The following is a 17,681-nucleotide window of genomic DNA, read 5'->3' as shown; positions in this document are numbered from 1 at the left end:
CAAGTTTAACTTGTCAGGTGCTAAGTGGTTTTGTTTGTTTTAGTCAGGTGCTAGTTTTCAATACACACTACAAATTTAGGTGATAGGAAATCTCTAAGGTTTATCTTGAAACTTCAGAAAAATAATTGCTTTTCAGAGCAGTATTATTATTAGCACCTGTAATGCATACTTGTTGGAAATGTGATTGGATATCCTATGTGATTTTGCATTGAGGGAGAAGACACAGTATTTGGACTTTGTAACCAACTATCTTCCTGCTCACCACCAAAAATAGAAGTCCTGTGAAATTAGAGATAATAGTTAAAACTTGTGCTTGTAGGCATAATATGGCAAATATGCCATCTTTTAATTTTTGCTTGAAGAAAGAATAGGATTAATGGTAAGCGTCCATTGTGTGTTACTAATTGAGGATAGAGAATGTTTAGAAGGTGAAAAGTACTGATACGATCTGTAATTAAACCCTTAGTCTGTTTCTAACTAATAGCAGGTAATAAATACTAGTAAATACCACAGTTTATTCCTTATCTTCCTCTATTCCAGGCACTTAGGAAAGCTGTATGTAGTATATAGTATTTAATATTTGTTAGGTATTAAATATATTTACATATTTGAGAATTGGTGATTATGAATATGTCCCATTAAGAATATTTGATTAATCAGAAATGCTAATCTATGTTTTAAATGTTCTTTTAATTTAATTTTATTTGAGAGAGAGAGTGCACACCTAATTGGGGAAGGGTGGAGAGGGAGAGAGAGAATCCCAAGCAGGCTCCATGCTCAGCACAGAGCCCGACTCGAGGCTCTGTCCCACAACCCTGGGATCGTGACCTGAGCCAAAAATCAAGAGTCAGACACTTAACCGACTGAACCACCTAGGTGCCCCATCTGCTTTCAAGATGATACTATTCTTCTAAGGTCCTAAATTAAGGGGCGGGGTGGGGAGGGGATGGAGAGGCACCTCGGGCATATCAGTTAGCTGTTAAAAAGCCCATGAAGTCAATGATTGGAGAGGCTCTCTGAGGACATAACTTAGAGTATATTTATGTATATTTTGTGTGTATTTATACCCAGGAGTGATTTTTCAAAATACTTAAAAACCAGTGCAGCATGAAAAGACCTGTCACAGTGATTATTGGTAAAGAATCCCGATATCCCCTTATTCCAGGAATTAATCTTTAATTGTTAGATCTTTGTAACACTAGCAGTCAGTGGGCACATAGTTGTGTGGTGTGGAGCAAGGCCTGTTTACTAACTTTAGGGAAGTACTCTGTGTTTTTTGTTTTTTGTTTTTTTAACTTTTATTTATTTTTTTTTGGGACAGAGAGAGACAGAGCATGAACGGGGGAGGGGCAGGGAGAGAGGGAGACACAGAATCGGAAACAGGCTCCAGGCTCTGAGCCATCAGCCCAGAGCCTGACGCGGGGCTCGAACTCACGGACCGCGAGATCGTGACCTGGCTGAAGTCGGACGCTTAACCGACTGCGCCACCCAGGCGCCCCATTACTCCGTGTTTTAACAACTGACCTCAGCCTTTGTTTTAATGAGTTTATTTACTTCAGTTGAATGAAGAGGATCTATCTTTTCCTGTGGATTCTTTGTCATATTTACCATAGTTCTTGTAAAGTCATTATTTTTTAATTCCAACATCAGGATTGACCAAGTCTATTTATATTGATTGATTTTTCTCTTGACCCTGGGTCACGTTTTCCTGTCCCCACACATCTGGTCATTTTTGTCCTAGCGCTGGGGATGACAAAGTAGAGATTCTGAATTCTGTTAACTTTGTCAGAAGAGTGCTGAGTTTTGCCTAGTAGGTGGTTAAATTCCTGCAGGGTGACCTTGATCTTGCTCCTAACTGTCATATGCAGTGATTCTTCTAGGGAAATAGGAACAGGGGAGAGGGAGAATATAGTTGGAAAAAACCTAGGCTGACTCCTGCTGAATGAAAATCACTGGTAAGCCAGTGACTACTCCACTAAATTGCTTCTGTTGACATGTAGTGGCAGATGTAAAACCTAATGTTTTTATTCTCTACTTATTCCATGCTACATGCAAATGTTGCACTAAAATACAAATTTGAAAGGGAAGAGTATATAGTGTTTCAAAAAGTGAACTTTCTGTAAACTCAGTTGATTACGAATGTTCTTCTCTTTTTAATATTTTTGTAGTTGGGAAGAAAACAGTTCTTCATTGTCTGAAATTCTTGGTGAATGAGTCCTTGAGCTCAGCTTTTAAAGGATTGAAGGTTTATTTAAGAATTAAAACATTAAAAACATCTCTCCCACCATTATGGATTAAAATATTTCTGAAATATACTCTTCTTAAGTATGAAAAGAATTTTAATAGTATTAATATAATAGGGAGTATATATTATGGACACCACATTTTTAACTTTTTCATTTCTTTCTTACATTTGCGTTTTTTGTAGCATTTGATACTCTTAAGTACTTTTTCCATCCATCTATTCCCTTGGCTTTTTTATATCAATTTCCTCTGGTTCCCCTGGTTCTCTTTCTTCCTCTATGCCAGTGCCTTTGCATTGTTATTCTTGGATTCCCTTTTCCTCTCTCCTTTTCTCCCCTTTTTCCTCCTCCCACAAACATTGCGTGCCATACATAACTAGCACTGCCTTAGGGGCTGGGCACATAAGAGTGAGCAAAGTGGGCATTTATTTGCCATTAGGTAAGTAAATGTTAAATCTCTTTGTAAATAGTGTGGAGATCATACTCCATAATTCTCACTTAAGTCAACTGAGAGGTCTTCTGAAAGGAGAAACTATTGTTTTCACCCCAGAATCGCTAGCACAGAACATGGCACCTGTCGTGGAGCATGGGCTTTATAAATACTTGTATGAATGAACAACATGAGGCTCAACAATACCCAGAACTGTGAGCTCCAGTAAAGTAGCCTCTAGTCAAATGAAGTTCCTTGAATTTCAGTTAGTTCAAAGGGAGCAAAGTTAAGAAATACGTTCTTCTGTCACAGTAGCCATATTTGAGGTATGCAGTCACTACATGTAGCTGCTGCTTACCATGTTTGATAACACATTTCCATCACTGGGGAAGGTTCTGGTGGCCAGGGCTAGAGGATTACTACCTCTGTACTTTATGGCTCCAGACTGTCAGCCTGTCATAAGTTGTTCTTTTTATGGTTTCTTTGCCTTTGTCCTTTCTTGTCATTTATCGTCTTTCATCTTTGAATTTACTGTTTGAGTATTTCTAGTTTTAACCAAGTTGATCAGTTCATGACTGTGGCTGCGCGTAGTCTTGTATTTCATCCAGAATTTCGGGTTCTAGATTAAATTATACAAAGATGAAGCTACTAGATACCTAAATCGTAGATAAATGACAGTTTTGTAAGTGGTTTCATGATCCACTGTATATGAACATTCTCCAGAGCCATTACATTCATACTCCTTGCTTTCCCAGTGTGCTCTCCTAAAGTTCATTGATTCTAAATTGCTTACTTCCCTATAGTTTGCAGTCCATGCTGGAGGATCTCCTCGTTGCTACTTCTGATGGACTTCTTCATCTTATTCACTGGGAAGGAATGACAAACGGAAGGAAAGCTATTAATCTTTGCACAGTACCCTTTTCAGTAGATCTGCAGTCGTCTAGAGGTAGGTATACTTTCTGCATGAGGTGGAGCCAGGTGTTCATTTTTGATATAATCTGGTTAGATATTTTTATGGATGGGCAGTGATTTTTTTCCTTTGGAATTAATTATGCAAGGGGGGAGAGAGAGAGAGTGAGAGTGTGTGTGTGTAGGAAGGAATAGTTTAATGGTTTGGTGTTGTTAGGTCATTATTTTTGCCCTTTTAACTGTCCTTATAGGGTTTGCAAAGAGAAATGTTAGGGAGTTATTTACTGTATTTATATTCGTATTTCATGTACTTATGTTTTCATCAGCAGGTTCATTCCTGGGTTTTGCAGATGTGCACATCAGAGACATGGAATACTGTGCCACACTTGATGGATTTGCTGTTGTGTTTAACGATGGTAAAATTGGATTTATTACTCCAGTGTCAAGTAGATTTACTGCAGAGGTATGACTTACTTTGGAGTGTTTATTTTCTCTATTTTGCATTTACCAGTTTTAGTTTTTGTTATTAAATCCCACTGCCACTTCCCTTATTTAATATTTTAGGGTTATGTTAACTAATTTGTAAATCAAAATGATACATATATTATACTTAAAAATAATATAAGTAGACAAACAACTCTATTAGATGTGTTGAAGAAAAATGATAGTTCCTTTCCTCTTTCTTGCACTCTTCACACTCAATTTCTATTCTCAGAGACAACGACTTTATTTTTCTTTACTGGTTATTTTGCGGTTTATCTCCACAGCTCTGAGTATTTAATTTTTAGTTTTTAGCTGGTTTATTGACTCCTTCTGTAGAAAAAGTTCATTTGCTTCTCTGTTCCTACTGCACTCATATATTCTTCCTGTCTTCCTCATACAGTTATTTTGATTTCAATTAGATTACTATTCATTGTTTATATTGTTACTGCTATATAAAACCTGTTAGTACCTGAGCCATGGATGCTGTCATTATTTTTTCTTTCCTGCAGGTTTCCCTCCCACTGGGAATTAATAATTATTCTTTATGTTTATTTACTTTTTATGTACTTAACAGTAACTCAACCCTAGACTGTCTGCTGGTTGTGTAAATATCCTCTCAATTCCTTCAGGCACATTAGACGTTCTGTTTCTTTCATATTCTTTGAAGTAATTTCTCTTGGAACCTTCTGGCTTGCTCCAAACTGGGCTGCTGGCTCGCTGTACCTTTAACACAGTTGTATTTTGGGGCTGTCCATCGTCCTGAGGATTTCCTTAACGCCTTTATTTGAAAGAGCTCTTTCCATAGTTTATGGTTAATGAATATATGTTTAGTTAATATATGAATTTGGTTGCAGTGACAGAGACCCAAAATAAAAATTTGGACTCACTGAAAGCTGTGGGTTTTGCTGGGTTTGGTTGACCCTTATCTTCATAGGGTGAGCTGACTGGATTGTTTCCTTCCCTCTCCTCTCTGTATCTGGTGCTCATTGGAAGAGAGTCTGCAGTCCTTTCCAGAGAATGCGTACCTGGCCATCCCAGTAGTCTTGGATTTAAGTTATAGACGTGTTAAATTAGAGGGTCCATATTCACTTACCCATGTTTTCAGTGTGGTCCAGAAACCACTAGGGTTGTTTTTTGTTTCGTTTTTCTCCAAAGAAAAAAATCTCCATTTTTCTGTTGGAGTGAAGGTGGGATATTTCTTAGCTGTTGAGTTTGGGAAGGTACTGTGGGACCGCCCAGCTGGTGCTTCTACAGGCTGTGAACCAGCCCCACTGCTTGTAGTTCAGTCTTTCTGAGAAATCTCAATCACCAGACCTTCTGTGTGCCCTACAGTGTAAATGTAGCTGTTTCTCTAAGTTAAGGATTCTACTCATCCATGTGCTTCCTAGCTTCTAAAACTTAATGATTCTACCTCTTCACCCATTCTTTTTCCTTGCAAGTTTGTGCTTTTTGAAAAAAATCTTTGCTGTTATAAAGTTGGGGATTTAAGAGTCAGAGAAGCTAGATATTCAGTCTGCTCTCTCTGACTGAAAAAGATTTTAAGTTTTTAAGGGCATATTATTTTCTACAATGTCAGCTTTAATATTCCTAAAACTGTTTTCCACTATCATCTCTACTCAAATAATGAAGTACTAAACAGTACATTTGTGGTAACATGTCAATATATAAGAATAAAAATAAGCTTTTGGAGAATAATTTTTTTACAAGGTATATTTGTAAATTATGTTTCGGATTTAAATGTTTTTTATTGAAAACAAAAATCCTAGAACTGAAAAAGTAACTCATTTCTGATGATCAGCTTTTACTAATTTTCTTAGTATTTGGTTAAAGAAAATTTTCCAGTAAATTAAGAATTTAAAAAATAATGAAAAGCAGATGGACATTATTAAATAAGTTAGAAAATACAAATTACAGGAAAAGAATACATATGTGTATTACTGGTAATTAGGAAAGACACTGATGACATGTTTATGTTAGGCATTATTTAAGTGCTTTGTAAAAATTGTTTGACATTTTTTTGCTGCATTTAACAGATGTCTTAAAATATGTCAGATTATGTCACTCCTCTGCTCAGAACCCTTCAGTAGGTTTAGATAATTAGGACAAAACCTGCCGAAGACAACTAGAAAAGCTGGAGGAAAAATACTTTTAAATGTGCCTGAGACTGTAAAGATTGATCGGGTGACGGAGGCATAGGCCCAGTGAGCTAAGCCTGGTGTTTGAGGCTATGGTGAGCGTGAACAGCAGAGCTGTGTGTGGTGATGTGGATGGGTCTCACAGACGCACTGAGTGAAAGCAGCTAGGCACAAAGGAATGTGTGCTATGATTTTATTTTATGTAAAATTAAAGGAAAATAAAAACATAGGTCATTCTAAATTAGAGTTTGTATGGATGCACGTTCTTAAATAGTATTGGTCTAAAGAAAAAGAAGGAAGGGATTACCATTTAAAGTCTGGATACCGGTTACTTTTGTAGTAGTGTGTGAGGGGATATTGATTGGGAGGGTCACTGTTGGATTTTTAGATACTGGTAATTCTTGGCCTGACTGCTAGCTAATTCCACAAGTGTTTACTTTGTGATATTATTGAGATGTACAATTTTGGTTTTGTGTATTCTTCTCTAATATAATTTGTAATGGAAAAGTTAAAAAAAAAATTAAAGACCCCCCAGTGACTCCCCATATATAAGGGAGAAAAAACCCAAAAAGTTTTTGTAGTGGCTTTCAAAGCCCTACAAATCTGGTCTCCTTTTACACCTGTTACCTCGTCTATTACTTCTCCTTACCCCATTCTACTCCATCTGCTTAGGCTTGTTTCATGTTCTTTGAACATGCCAGAAATGCCACTATGATAGGGCCTTTGTACCTGGTATACATCTCCTTCAGTACTTTCCTCAAAATGTACCTTCATGGGAAAAACTGTTTAATATTATATCCTTTTCCTATACTCCCTGTAATTGCTTCACAATTTTTTTCTGTAGCATTTACCAACCTCCAATATACTATACAATTTTTTTAACTTGACAGCTTCCTAACATATAAGGCAGGGATACAGACAAGGGTTTTGGTGTATTTGAATACCTGCCATATCCTTAGCACCTAGAGCAGTGCTTGGTGAAGAGTGCTGGAAAATATTTGTTAGGGAAATCAGTGAATTAATTTCAGTCTAAGTGGTGGTCCGCAGAAATAATGCTCAGTGCTATCTTTACACTTTTTTTGTCATCTAAAATAGTTTGTAGTTTTATTATTAAAATTGAAAAATAAAATTCCTATGAAAAAGAAAGCACATAATGCCGTGTTTAAATAGTGGATTATATAGCTCATTTGGGAATTAAATAAAATTTATAGTGTTCTGTTTTACACAGAGCTATAATTATATTGGATTTTCTAATGTTTACTGTTGGGATCATCCAGAAATAAGTGCTATATTGTAGTGTGCTGGGTTTTTTTGTGCTTACTAAACTAATAGTCACGATGACCTTAGCCTTAGAATTTATAATCTAAGACATCCTTGATTTGACAAATAAAAACAGACAATGGAACTGGATCTATTGTTTCTATATTCAAAGTAAATAAAATAGCATTTAAGCTTAATAATTTATTCATTAATCGAATGCTTAACTTGTTGAATGCTAGCCATTGTATTAAGTAACTTACGTAGACGTATGTTCTCATTTAATCCTCAAAATACTCTAGGAGATAAGTAACTTACAGATGAGAAAACTGAGGCTTGGAAAGGTCAGATAATCGTCTCAGCAAGTGAACAGTAGACCTGAGATGTTGGGTCAGACTGCCAGGTACCACGCTGTTAGCCATACCAGGTGATGTGCCATACTGTAAAGCAAAGGGATAATAGAGAATAGTGGGCACTGGAAAATCGCTAATTCCTTCTAAAGCTTAGACCAAATAAATTCACTCTTTGCCCCCAAGGGAGAAGTTAAACACTGTGTGCTGTGTGGTGAGGATGATAGTAGGGGGCAAGTTAGACTCAGTTTCTGCTGTAAGAGGTTTACTTTCTAACAGGAAAGTCATCTTCTTTTAGTTTGGGTTTGCAGATTGTCCATTTTTTAGTGTTTTATGAGTAGATAAGCTAGCACTGGACTGAGATCAAATGGGAATATTTATTGAACTATTGAATGAAGTTGATACTTTAAGGGAGAAAATTCAGATGGTCGTCCTGATGGGATATTTTTCTGTGAAACCAGATCAAGCCAAGCCTTATGGAACTGTATGTTTCCTGAAGGAGAATTATACTGATTACAGTATATTTGGACAGCACTTTTAAAACCTTCATTATTTTTCTTTATTACAGCAGCTCCATGGAGTTTGGCCACAAGATGTTGTTGACGGAACTTGTGTAGCAGTAAATAACAAGTACCGACTCATGGCGTTTGGTTGTGCAAGGTAATTGATAGAGTCCTCTTCATTTTAAGAGTTGTTGGCAAAAATAATGGGTCTTTAAATTTTTTTTAATATATATTTTGAAGCATAAAATGTTCTGCATGCACTTGTAAACCTCGTCATGCCTATCATAGTTTAGGAATCAGCTGTAATATAAAATCTGGAGGTATTTTATTAGATTGAAGTAAAGAAATCTAAAGAGCAGATTTCAGATATTGAATGTTTTAATTTGTAAAGATGAGCTTTTCTCCAGTGGTAGGAAATTGAGTTATAAGGTAAAAAGATTAAATCAGCCAAATTTAATTTTGTTCTTGATTGTTTAAAAGAGGATCAAGAAGATATTTTTCTTTTTTTGAAATAATCCTTTCTTGGGGCGCCTGGGTGGCGCAGTCGGTTAAACGTCCGACTTCAGCCAGGTCACGATCTCGCGGTCCGTGAGTTTGAGCCCCGCGTCAGGCTCTGGGCTGATGGCTCAGAGCCTGGAGCCTGTTTCCGATTCTGTGTCTCCCTCTCTCTCTGCCCCTCCCCCGTTCATGCTCTGTCTCTCTCTGTCCCAAAAATAAATAAACGTTGAAATAATCCTTTCTTTTTAAGACATCAGTGTTGATGTTGCCTTTGAATTTGTGGATGTGACTTAGTTAATGAGCACATTTGCAGCTCATACCTGATATCAGTTTCTTGTTTTAATTCCAATAATGTAGGTTTTAGACGTAAAATTAAATACAGATTATTCATTCAACAAGTGTCTGTGTGCCTCCCATGCATGAGGCACAATTCTAAGCACTTGAGATATGTTGGAAAACACTAAGGTACCTGACTTTCTCAAACTTATATTTTAGCTCAAGTAAAAAGCTTATATTAGATACTTACTTAATAAGTAATACTTTACAATATGTGTAGTGCTTTTTTAGCCTTTTTTTTAACTTCAAATTGAAGTTTAGTGGGTCTGTAGAACATACATCTAGTATTATCTCTAGCTACATCAAATTGAATATCACAGTATTTTTCTTAAGTGTAAATAATACACATTATAAATCATCACCTTCTTTACACTCTCAATCTGTAAAGTGGTGAGTTCTCAACACTGCTTCTCATTGAAGAGATAAATGTAGAATAAAAGTAAATTTAACTTAGTTTAAGAAGGAAGAGTACTCTTTTTTTTTTTCTCCATATTCATGGATTTGACTTGGTCACATTTTGTTTAGAATTTTTAAATCTGTTTATTAGTACATTTTGCCTGTAATTTTTCCTTTCCTTTCCTGATTAACCAAGGTTATGCTTATGTTATAAAACAAGTTGAGGACTGGTTCCCCTCTTTCTCTGTTTATCTTTGAATGTTTGGTTGAATTTGTCGATGAAGCTATTTGAGCCTACAATTTTTTTTGTGGGAATTTTTTGGATTACTGATTTAATCCAGTTTTAAAAGTAGATTTAAGGGGCGCCTGGGTGGCTCAGTTGGTTGAGCGTCCGATTTCGGCTCAGGTCACAATCTCACAGTCCATGAGTTCAAGCCCCGCGTCAGGCTCTGGGCTGATGGCTCAGAGCCTGGAGCCTGCTTCCAATTCTGTGTCTCCCTCTCTCTCTGCCCCTCCCCCGTTCATGCTCTCTCTCTGTCTCAAAAATAAATAAATGTTAAAAAAAAAATTAAAAAAACAAGTAGATTTAAGAAGGTTTAGATTTTCTACGTATTCCTGTCACTTTGGCAAGTTCTGTTTTTCTGGGAATTGGTTTCGTTCATATCCCTGTCAAACTTACTGGCTTAAGGTTCATAATAACCTTTTTTACATATTGTGAAATAAAAACATACTTGTAGGAGAGTGCATAATCCAAACATACAGTTTTGCAAATGTAATTGTAATGCAAACACCCATCTGTTCACAACTGGGTCAAGAAATAGTTTTGCAAGGTGGGAAGTCCCACCCTGTGACTTCCTAAATCATAACTCCCATCTCCTCCCCAACACACTTAAAGGTAATCAGTTTTTTGTCTTTCGTGATGATCATTTCCTTAAGCTTTATAGCTTCCCACCCATGCATGCGTTCCCAAAGAGCGTAATTTAGTTTTACCTGGTTTTGAACTTTATAGGAATAGAATCATATTCTGTGTGTTGGGTCTTGCTTCTTTCAGTCAGCTTTGTGAAATTCATCCATGCTGTTTGCCAGTGGCTGAAATCATTTTTGATTGATTTATAGTGTTCTAGTGTATGAATGTATCCTAATTTATCTGATTTGCTGTTAATGGACATTTACATTGTTTCTTGGTTTCCAAAAAAGAGAGGACATTTTCTTATATAAACTCAATATTTTTGTCATGAGAAAATTATGAGAATTTATAATTTAATGATAAATCCCAGATAAGAACTAATACTCAGTTCATCTTCAAATTAACCGATTTGTCACCAGAATTTCTTCTGTGGCTCCTTATTTTCACCAGAGTCAATCAGTAGTTATTATTTCCCTTTAGTCGCCTTTTGCCTGTAACAACCCACACACTGTTTTTATGTTCATGACATTAACTTTTTTAAGAGTCCAGGCTGGTTGTTTATAGAATGTCCTATATTCTAAATGTGTCTCATTGTTTCCTCATAATGGCATTCATTTAGTTCCTTTAAACCTATAATGCCTGAAACTTTGAAGCCAGTGCTGTCAGATGATAAGAGGGCTGGCGCATCAGCACGGACGGGGTGGTGGCCGGCGTGCCTCCATATTGGCCTCAGTCAGGGCTAGCGCTGGTGGCTCTGCCGCGGCACGGTGTTAGAATCCACGAGAGGATCCCCTCACCAGGGTCATGGAGGTGGAATCTCAGCCTTCAGCCTTCCAGTCATCTTACTTTTCCATCAGTTGGGAGAGTACCAGCCTTTTTCCTTCTTTTCTTTTCTTTTCTTTTCTTTTCTTTTCTTTTCTTTTCTTTTCTTTTCTTTTCTCCTCTTCTCTTCTCTTCTCTTCTCTTCTCTTCTCTTCTCTTCTCTTCTCTTCTCTTCTCTTCTCTTCTCTTCTCTTCTCTTCTCTTCCGTGTGATCATGGGTTGGGGTTGAAAGTTTTGTGATTGTAGCTGTGTGACGTAATAGTGGCTTCTAGCTCTGACCCTCCAGTCCTAACCAGGATTAATTGTCCTGAACACTAAACTGTAGCTGGTATCCTTTAAGTTGTGTAAGAAGCTAACTTTTAGGATGTCAGCTTGCAGGGGATTAGTCTTACAGCCTTACTCTTACCTTTATGTTTAAAGGTTTGACTAGATGCTGGTTAAACATTGTCGTATGTGATGTCGTGTACTTACCGTGGCACCATGGAGCAGTAACGTTAAGTTGTCCCAGTATTAATGATACTAAATTTGGTCACTTGTGTAAGAGCCGTATCTCTATTATAGAGGTATCGTTTTTGCTTGGAGGTCAGTGAGTAGTGTCTTACACATGAAAAAATCTCTCTCTTATAATGGTTTAATGAGAAATGGAAATAAAAATAATTTAAACAATAGAGGCTTTATAGAATACATAAAAAGGTCAATTGTCATTCTGTAAGTGTTGGCTTAACACCAGTTTCTTGTAGAAATATTTGGACTCTCCTCACTGACTTGTTAGAGCTCAGCAACCCAAAGTTACCACATGATAGTTTCAGATGCAAAGCAAAAAGAAGTAAACACCTGCTAGCTACCTAATGCTATCTTTCAGCAAAGCGTCTAATTGGGCAGGTAGTCTGGAAAGATACCGATTTACAGACATTTGACTTCTGACTAAGATGGAATAACAGATCAGATTTTCTCTCCCATATGGAGGGAAAAGTGGACAAAACTATGAAACATTATGGCAGTATGAATTTGAGACACCGAGCACCAGTGGACACTGATCCCTGAAAGATGAGAAACAAGAAAACTCTATAAATGCCTCAGCTTTAATTGCTTTGCATTTCCAGGCTGCAGCCTGAGACCAAGACAGATCCTGGCAGATTCCCTGAGTTGAATTATGAGGAAGTGGGAATCTGGAGAGACCAAAGCAGCTAAGACTCAGGACAGACAGGCACAGGTGACAGAGTGGCACAAAGAGGGAACTCCAGAGAGCTGGAGAGGGTCTCTTTTGAGTATTAAATATGGAAAATAGAAAAAAGATCCACATCAGACATTGCTGAAGTAAATAATAATAAATGTAAAAACACAGCAAGAGAAATGATCCAATGAAACAGAAAAAGAGGTTTAAAAACACAGCATCAGGGGTGACTGGGTGGCCCAGTCGGTTAAGCATCCGTCTTCGGCTCAGGTCATGATCTCACGGTTCATGGGTTCGAGGCCCGCATCGGGCTCTGTGCTGACAGCTCAGAGCCTGGAGCCTGTTTCAGATTCTGTGTCTCCCTCTCTCTCTCTGCCCCTCCCCACTCATGCTCTGTCTCAAAAATAAACATTAAAAAAAAACAAAAACACACAGCATCAATGAGCTGTGGGTAACTCCAAGCGACCTTTTGCAGCAGGTATTTTGTTTCGTCCCAGTCCTAATCCTTGGGAAGAGTTGACCTGGCTGGATATGGATCAGAACTGCTGTGGAGACCATCTGACTTGTACCACAAAAGAGCACGCATAAGTGCCAGAACATTCTGGCAGTCATGTACCTGTATCGTCCTAATTTGTGCAGCCTTAGGTTTAACAGTATTTTAAAACCAACATTTGTGTTAAATTTTTGATCTGAAAATAGTTTCATAAGCAAAAATGGTATTGTTTTATGATGATTATAGGTCAGTCTTGAAATGTAGCTTAGAAATAATATACAAAGTTTTAGCTTTGGTTTCTGGCCCTTCATAAATTTGATCCTTGTAAGGATTTAATAAATGAAATCATGTATACCATGTACATAAAAGAACATATATCGTGTGTGTAGGTACAAAAAATGATATAGTATATAAAAATAATAAAATAAAAATCTGTATAAATTGCTGTCAGCATGAGGAATAGCACATTTCGAGGACCAGTAGGTCCCGTTTCTTCCTCTTCTTTAATACCCCCCTTCTCTACCAGTAGAGTGTGTGTGTCCATTAACTTTTTGTTGCATTTTTACCACAGATGTGTGTACTGTGTTTTGAATGTTTTTCACTGTATAGAAACAGAATTATACCAACACGTATGTGTCAGCTATCTATTTTAACGCACGTCAGTGCTGTGTGCTATACTCTTCTATGAGAATACTCCAGTGTATGCTTCTTTTCTCTTGCTGGACATTCAGACTGTTTCCATTTCTTTGCCTTTATACACAATGCTGTCATGAACATTGAGCATGCCTCTTGATAACATGGACAAGGATATTTCTGGGCTATGTTTAGAGGGAAAATTTACTGGGTTACAAGTACACGTTTGTTCAGATTTATGAGACTGTAAATTATTTACAAAATGGTTTTAGTCTAGGTTACACTCTTACCAGCAGAACATAATCATTCCATAGTAATGCTTTCTATATTTGTATTTATCTTTTTTCATTAAAAGCTTGCTTATTTTTCACAGTGGTTCTGTACAGGTTTATACAATAGATAACACCACTGGAGCTATGCTGCTGTCTCATAAACTAGAGCTAACAGCAAAACAATATCCCGGTGAGTCCTTTTTATTTTCCTTCTTATTTTTAATTTTTAACGTACAGGTAATGGTATGTGTAGCGATTGCAAATTTAAATAATGCATGCTATCGTTCAGATAGTGTTCAACCGTATAACAGTTTCTGTGTGGCCCAGGGACTTCCGTGTAGCTAGGGAGGCTCCTAAGGGTACTTTACCCTGTATAATCCTTCTCTGGACTTTGCTCTAGTCTCTTACCTGATTTCATTGCCTTTGTTGTTTTATGCCTTCCAATTCAATGTATTCATTCAGCAGATACCGATTGAGTACCCACTGTAGGCCAGACAGTGTTCTAAATGGTAGGTACACTGCAGTAAATAAAACAGTCTCTTTCTGAACCCCTTGTGGAGCCTGTAGGATTAAGTCTAAAGTCTTTGTCATTGGAAATACTTTGGACTGAACCTAACAGAAAACCCAACTTACTGTGGCTTAAATAAGATTTATTTTCTCTAATAGGAAGAAATCCAAAGTTTAGCTGCTTCTGGCCTTCATCTGGCCTTTCCTCCGTGGTCGCATGCAGCTTCTGAGCTCCTGACGTTATTGCTGCGTTTGATTCAAGGAGAAAGGAGGAAACGGCATATTTGTTTTTTGATCAGGAAAGCGAAAGCTTTCTTAGGAGCATTTTCCTCTCCTACCTGCTCCAGCTATCTTCACATCTAATTGGCTATAATTAGGGGTGCCTGGGTAGCTCAGTCGGCTAAGCATCCCGCTTCTGCTCAGGTTATGGATGGTCTCAGTTTGTGGGTGTAAGCCCCACATCAGGCTCTGTGCTGACAGCTCAGAGCCTGGAGCCTGCTTCAGATTCTATGTCTCCCTCTCTGCCTGCCCCTCCCCAGCTTACACTCAGTCTCTCTCTCTTTCAAAAATAAATAAACATTAAAAAAGTTTTTGTTTAATCGGCTATAATTATGTCACACTAGCTACCTTAGGGTTTTCCAAGCCTTTAGGCAGAAGTGGGCAATGGAGAGCTTGAGTATGGAAACAGATATTTGATTAACTCCTCATCAGTATCTACCTCATATGTGGCATGTAAGGTCTTCTGCCAAATATTTCTGGCATTATTTCTTGGTTTCCTCTGCCCTTTGTATCTCCATAATTTTACCACAGTAACTCTATGTTAAAAGAAATACCAAAAGTTCTGTTTATAAAGTCGTTAGGTCTATACCCTAGTAGCATTTTCTTTTCTTTTTTTTTTTTTTTTAATTTTTTTTTTCAACGTTTATTTATTTTTGGGACAGAGAGAGACAGAGCATGAACGGGGGAGGGGCAGAGAGAGAGGGAGACACAGAATCGGAAACAGGCTCCAGGCTCGGAGCCATCAGCCCAGAGCCCGACGCGGGGCTCGAACTCACGGACCGCGAGATCGTGACCTGGCTGAAGTCGGACGCTTAACCGACTGCGCCACCCAGGCGCCCCCCTAGTAGCATTTTCAAAAAATAATACTCATAAATGGAAAGAAAAATAGTATTTTATTGTTACTCTTCAACACTGTTTTTGGGGTGCCTGGGTGGTTCATTCAGTTAAATATCCGACTCTTGATTTTGTCCTAGGTCTTGATCTCACGGTTCATGAAATTGAGCCCCTCATCGGGCTCTGCACTGACAACATGGAGCCTGCTTGGGATTCTCTCTCTCTCCCTCTCTCTCTGCCTCCCCCACTTGTGTGCGCATGCTTGCTCTCGCTCGTCCTTCCTCTCTCTCTCAAAAATAAATCTTAAAAAATCGTTGATTTTTACTAATAGGATGTCTGTGCCTATTGGACACTATACAATTTCTCAAACCTTGGAATGAGATCGGGTATGTTCACCCATAATTCCCGTTCCACATTGATTTTCACATGACACTTTTTCTGCAGCAACTCCTAAAAAGCCATCTTCACGAAGATGTAACATCATCAAAGTAAATGCAGCACAATCTAATGTTGCAGCTGTGAACTACCTGGATCTAATAGTTCACATCATGTACAACAGATCCTATGTCTAGCACTGTATTTTCCCTGGAAGATGATCTCATGTAACCCCCCGTGAGTTTTTTGCAGTGCTCTGGAGTACTGGGGTACCCTGCCCATAGGCTAGGAACTGCAGGCTTCCTTCACTTTACCAAACTACCTACAGATTCTTGAGAGTCAGTCAGCCTTTGTCTCATATTGTTCTCTGTACCTGAAATGTCCCATATTTCTCTATGGAGGGAATATATTGGTCTTTCTAGATACAGCTCAAGTGAAATTTCTTTCTGAACTAGATAGAATACCATTCCCTCTTGTGCCCCGATATAGTTTGCATATCACATCTTGTTATTGATAATGCTTTATTGAACTTATTAGCGTATGGGTCTTTGTTTCTACTAGGCTCAGTGTACAAGTGTAGGATATATCTGTCTCTTTGCACCACGCTAGTTCAGTTTATTGAGAGGCACATAGTTAACGAATGTGATGAACAAAGCAATGTGTTTTTAAGCCAGTCTCCTTTGCAGGATTGTATTTAACAGGCAGTAGAATCTCATGACTACATGTCTCGTGATTTGATACTGTGCTCCCATTAGTAATTGGGAGCCTTTTTCCAAACTGTGTTCTGTTCCTCTCCCAGATTTAGATATGCTCCCATGTTAAGAGTAATTGTTATATAACTGTACAAACTTCTCTGATGTTTGGATCAGAAAAAAAAAAGGTCAAAAAAAAATTGAGGCACCCATCTAAATGTAATCTAATAATAAAAATCTGATTAGCCTCAAGGAGGAAGCTAAGGTATCTGATGTCAAAATCTCAGGAAACATTAAAATATGTAACTGTTAATGTTGACTTAGTGCTACCCACATGTATATCAATATTTTTGCCCATCATTTCTTACGAGATCTCATACCTTCAACTTGAGACCATTTTCTGTCTGTAGTACATCCTTTGGAATTTTCTTAAAAACTTCGTGATGATAAACCCAATTTTTTTCTTTTGCCTGAAAATGTATTTTGCCCTTGTATTTAATTATGGTTTAATTTGTTACACAGTTTTGGATTGACAGTTACTGTGTCTATGTACATTGAAGTTCGAGTACCATTTGGTTTCAGTGTTGCTATTAGGAAGTTTCTGGTCCAGTTGTAGTTCCTTTTCAGGAGATTGGCTTTTTTCCCTGTAGATACTTTTAAGATTTTCTCTTGGTCTCTGAGGTGGTTTCACTGTGATTGGGAAGGTGAAGAATTTTCTAAATTTTTTTCATTTTTTTTTTAAATCTTGCTTGAGATTCAGGCATGCTGGATCTGAGGATTCAACTGTTCTGGAAACCACTATCTGTGTAAATATTGCCTCTTTAATCTCTATTTCTAGAAATTTAATCAGACCTACATTGCACTTTTTTTTTTTTAACATGTTTCTTAACCTGCCTTTTAATATTTTTCATTTCTCTTTTTGTTTCTCTGGATTGTATTCTAGAAAAATTTTCCATACCTATCTTTGAGTACAGTAATTCTCTTTTCATTTATGCTTAATAGTCTACTTAATGTGTCTACTTTAAATATTGTCTTTTTTATTTCCAGAGGGTTTACTTAGCTCTTTTCTAATCTGTATGCATTCTGCCCCTGGTTTCAATGTTCTCTTATTTCTTTAGATAGTAAAAAAAAAAAAAAAAATGGTTTTTGTATT

General features: G+C 37.5%; 1 protein-coding gene across 7 annotated transcripts in view; it reads left to right on the top strand.

The window, feature by feature from the left end:
* RIC1 (RIC1 homolog, RAB6A GEF complex partner 1) overlaps nt 1-17,681 on the top strand; it is a 145,353-nt gene that overhangs the window by 90,273 nt on the left and 37,399 nt on the right. For 6 of the 7 annotated variants that reach the window (XR_006966037.1, XM_047101209.1, XM_047101198.1 and 3 more), the window contains 4 exons: nt 3,477-3,619; nt 3,909-4,045; nt 8,376-8,467; nt 13,943-14,031. Coding sequence is in view for 6 of the 7 variants with exons in the window: in XM_047101209.1 (XP_046957165.1) it covers nt 3,477-3,619; nt 3,909-4,045; nt 8,376-8,467; nt 13,943-14,031 (461 nt within the window). In the remaining variant the exon portion in view is untranslated. The remainder of the gene's footprint in view (nt 1-3,476; nt 3,620-3,908; nt 4,046-8,375; nt 8,468-13,942; nt 14,032-17,681) is intronic. The other variant, XM_047101189.1, reaches the window with a different exon arrangement.

This window comes from Lynx rufus, unplaced genomic scaffold (assembly GCF_022079265.1).
Source record: "Lynx rufus isolate CCGP_SWC_20201006 ecotype Redwood Valley unplaced genomic scaffold, mLynRuf1.p SCAF_10, whole genome shotgun sequence".
In the NCBI taxonomy this organism is placed as follows: Eukaryota; Metazoa; Chordata; class Mammalia; order Carnivora; family Felidae; genus Lynx; species Lynx rufus.
The sequence above is the reverse complement of the archived record's forward strand: the minus strand, read 5'-3'. Positions and strand labels throughout refer to the sequence as shown.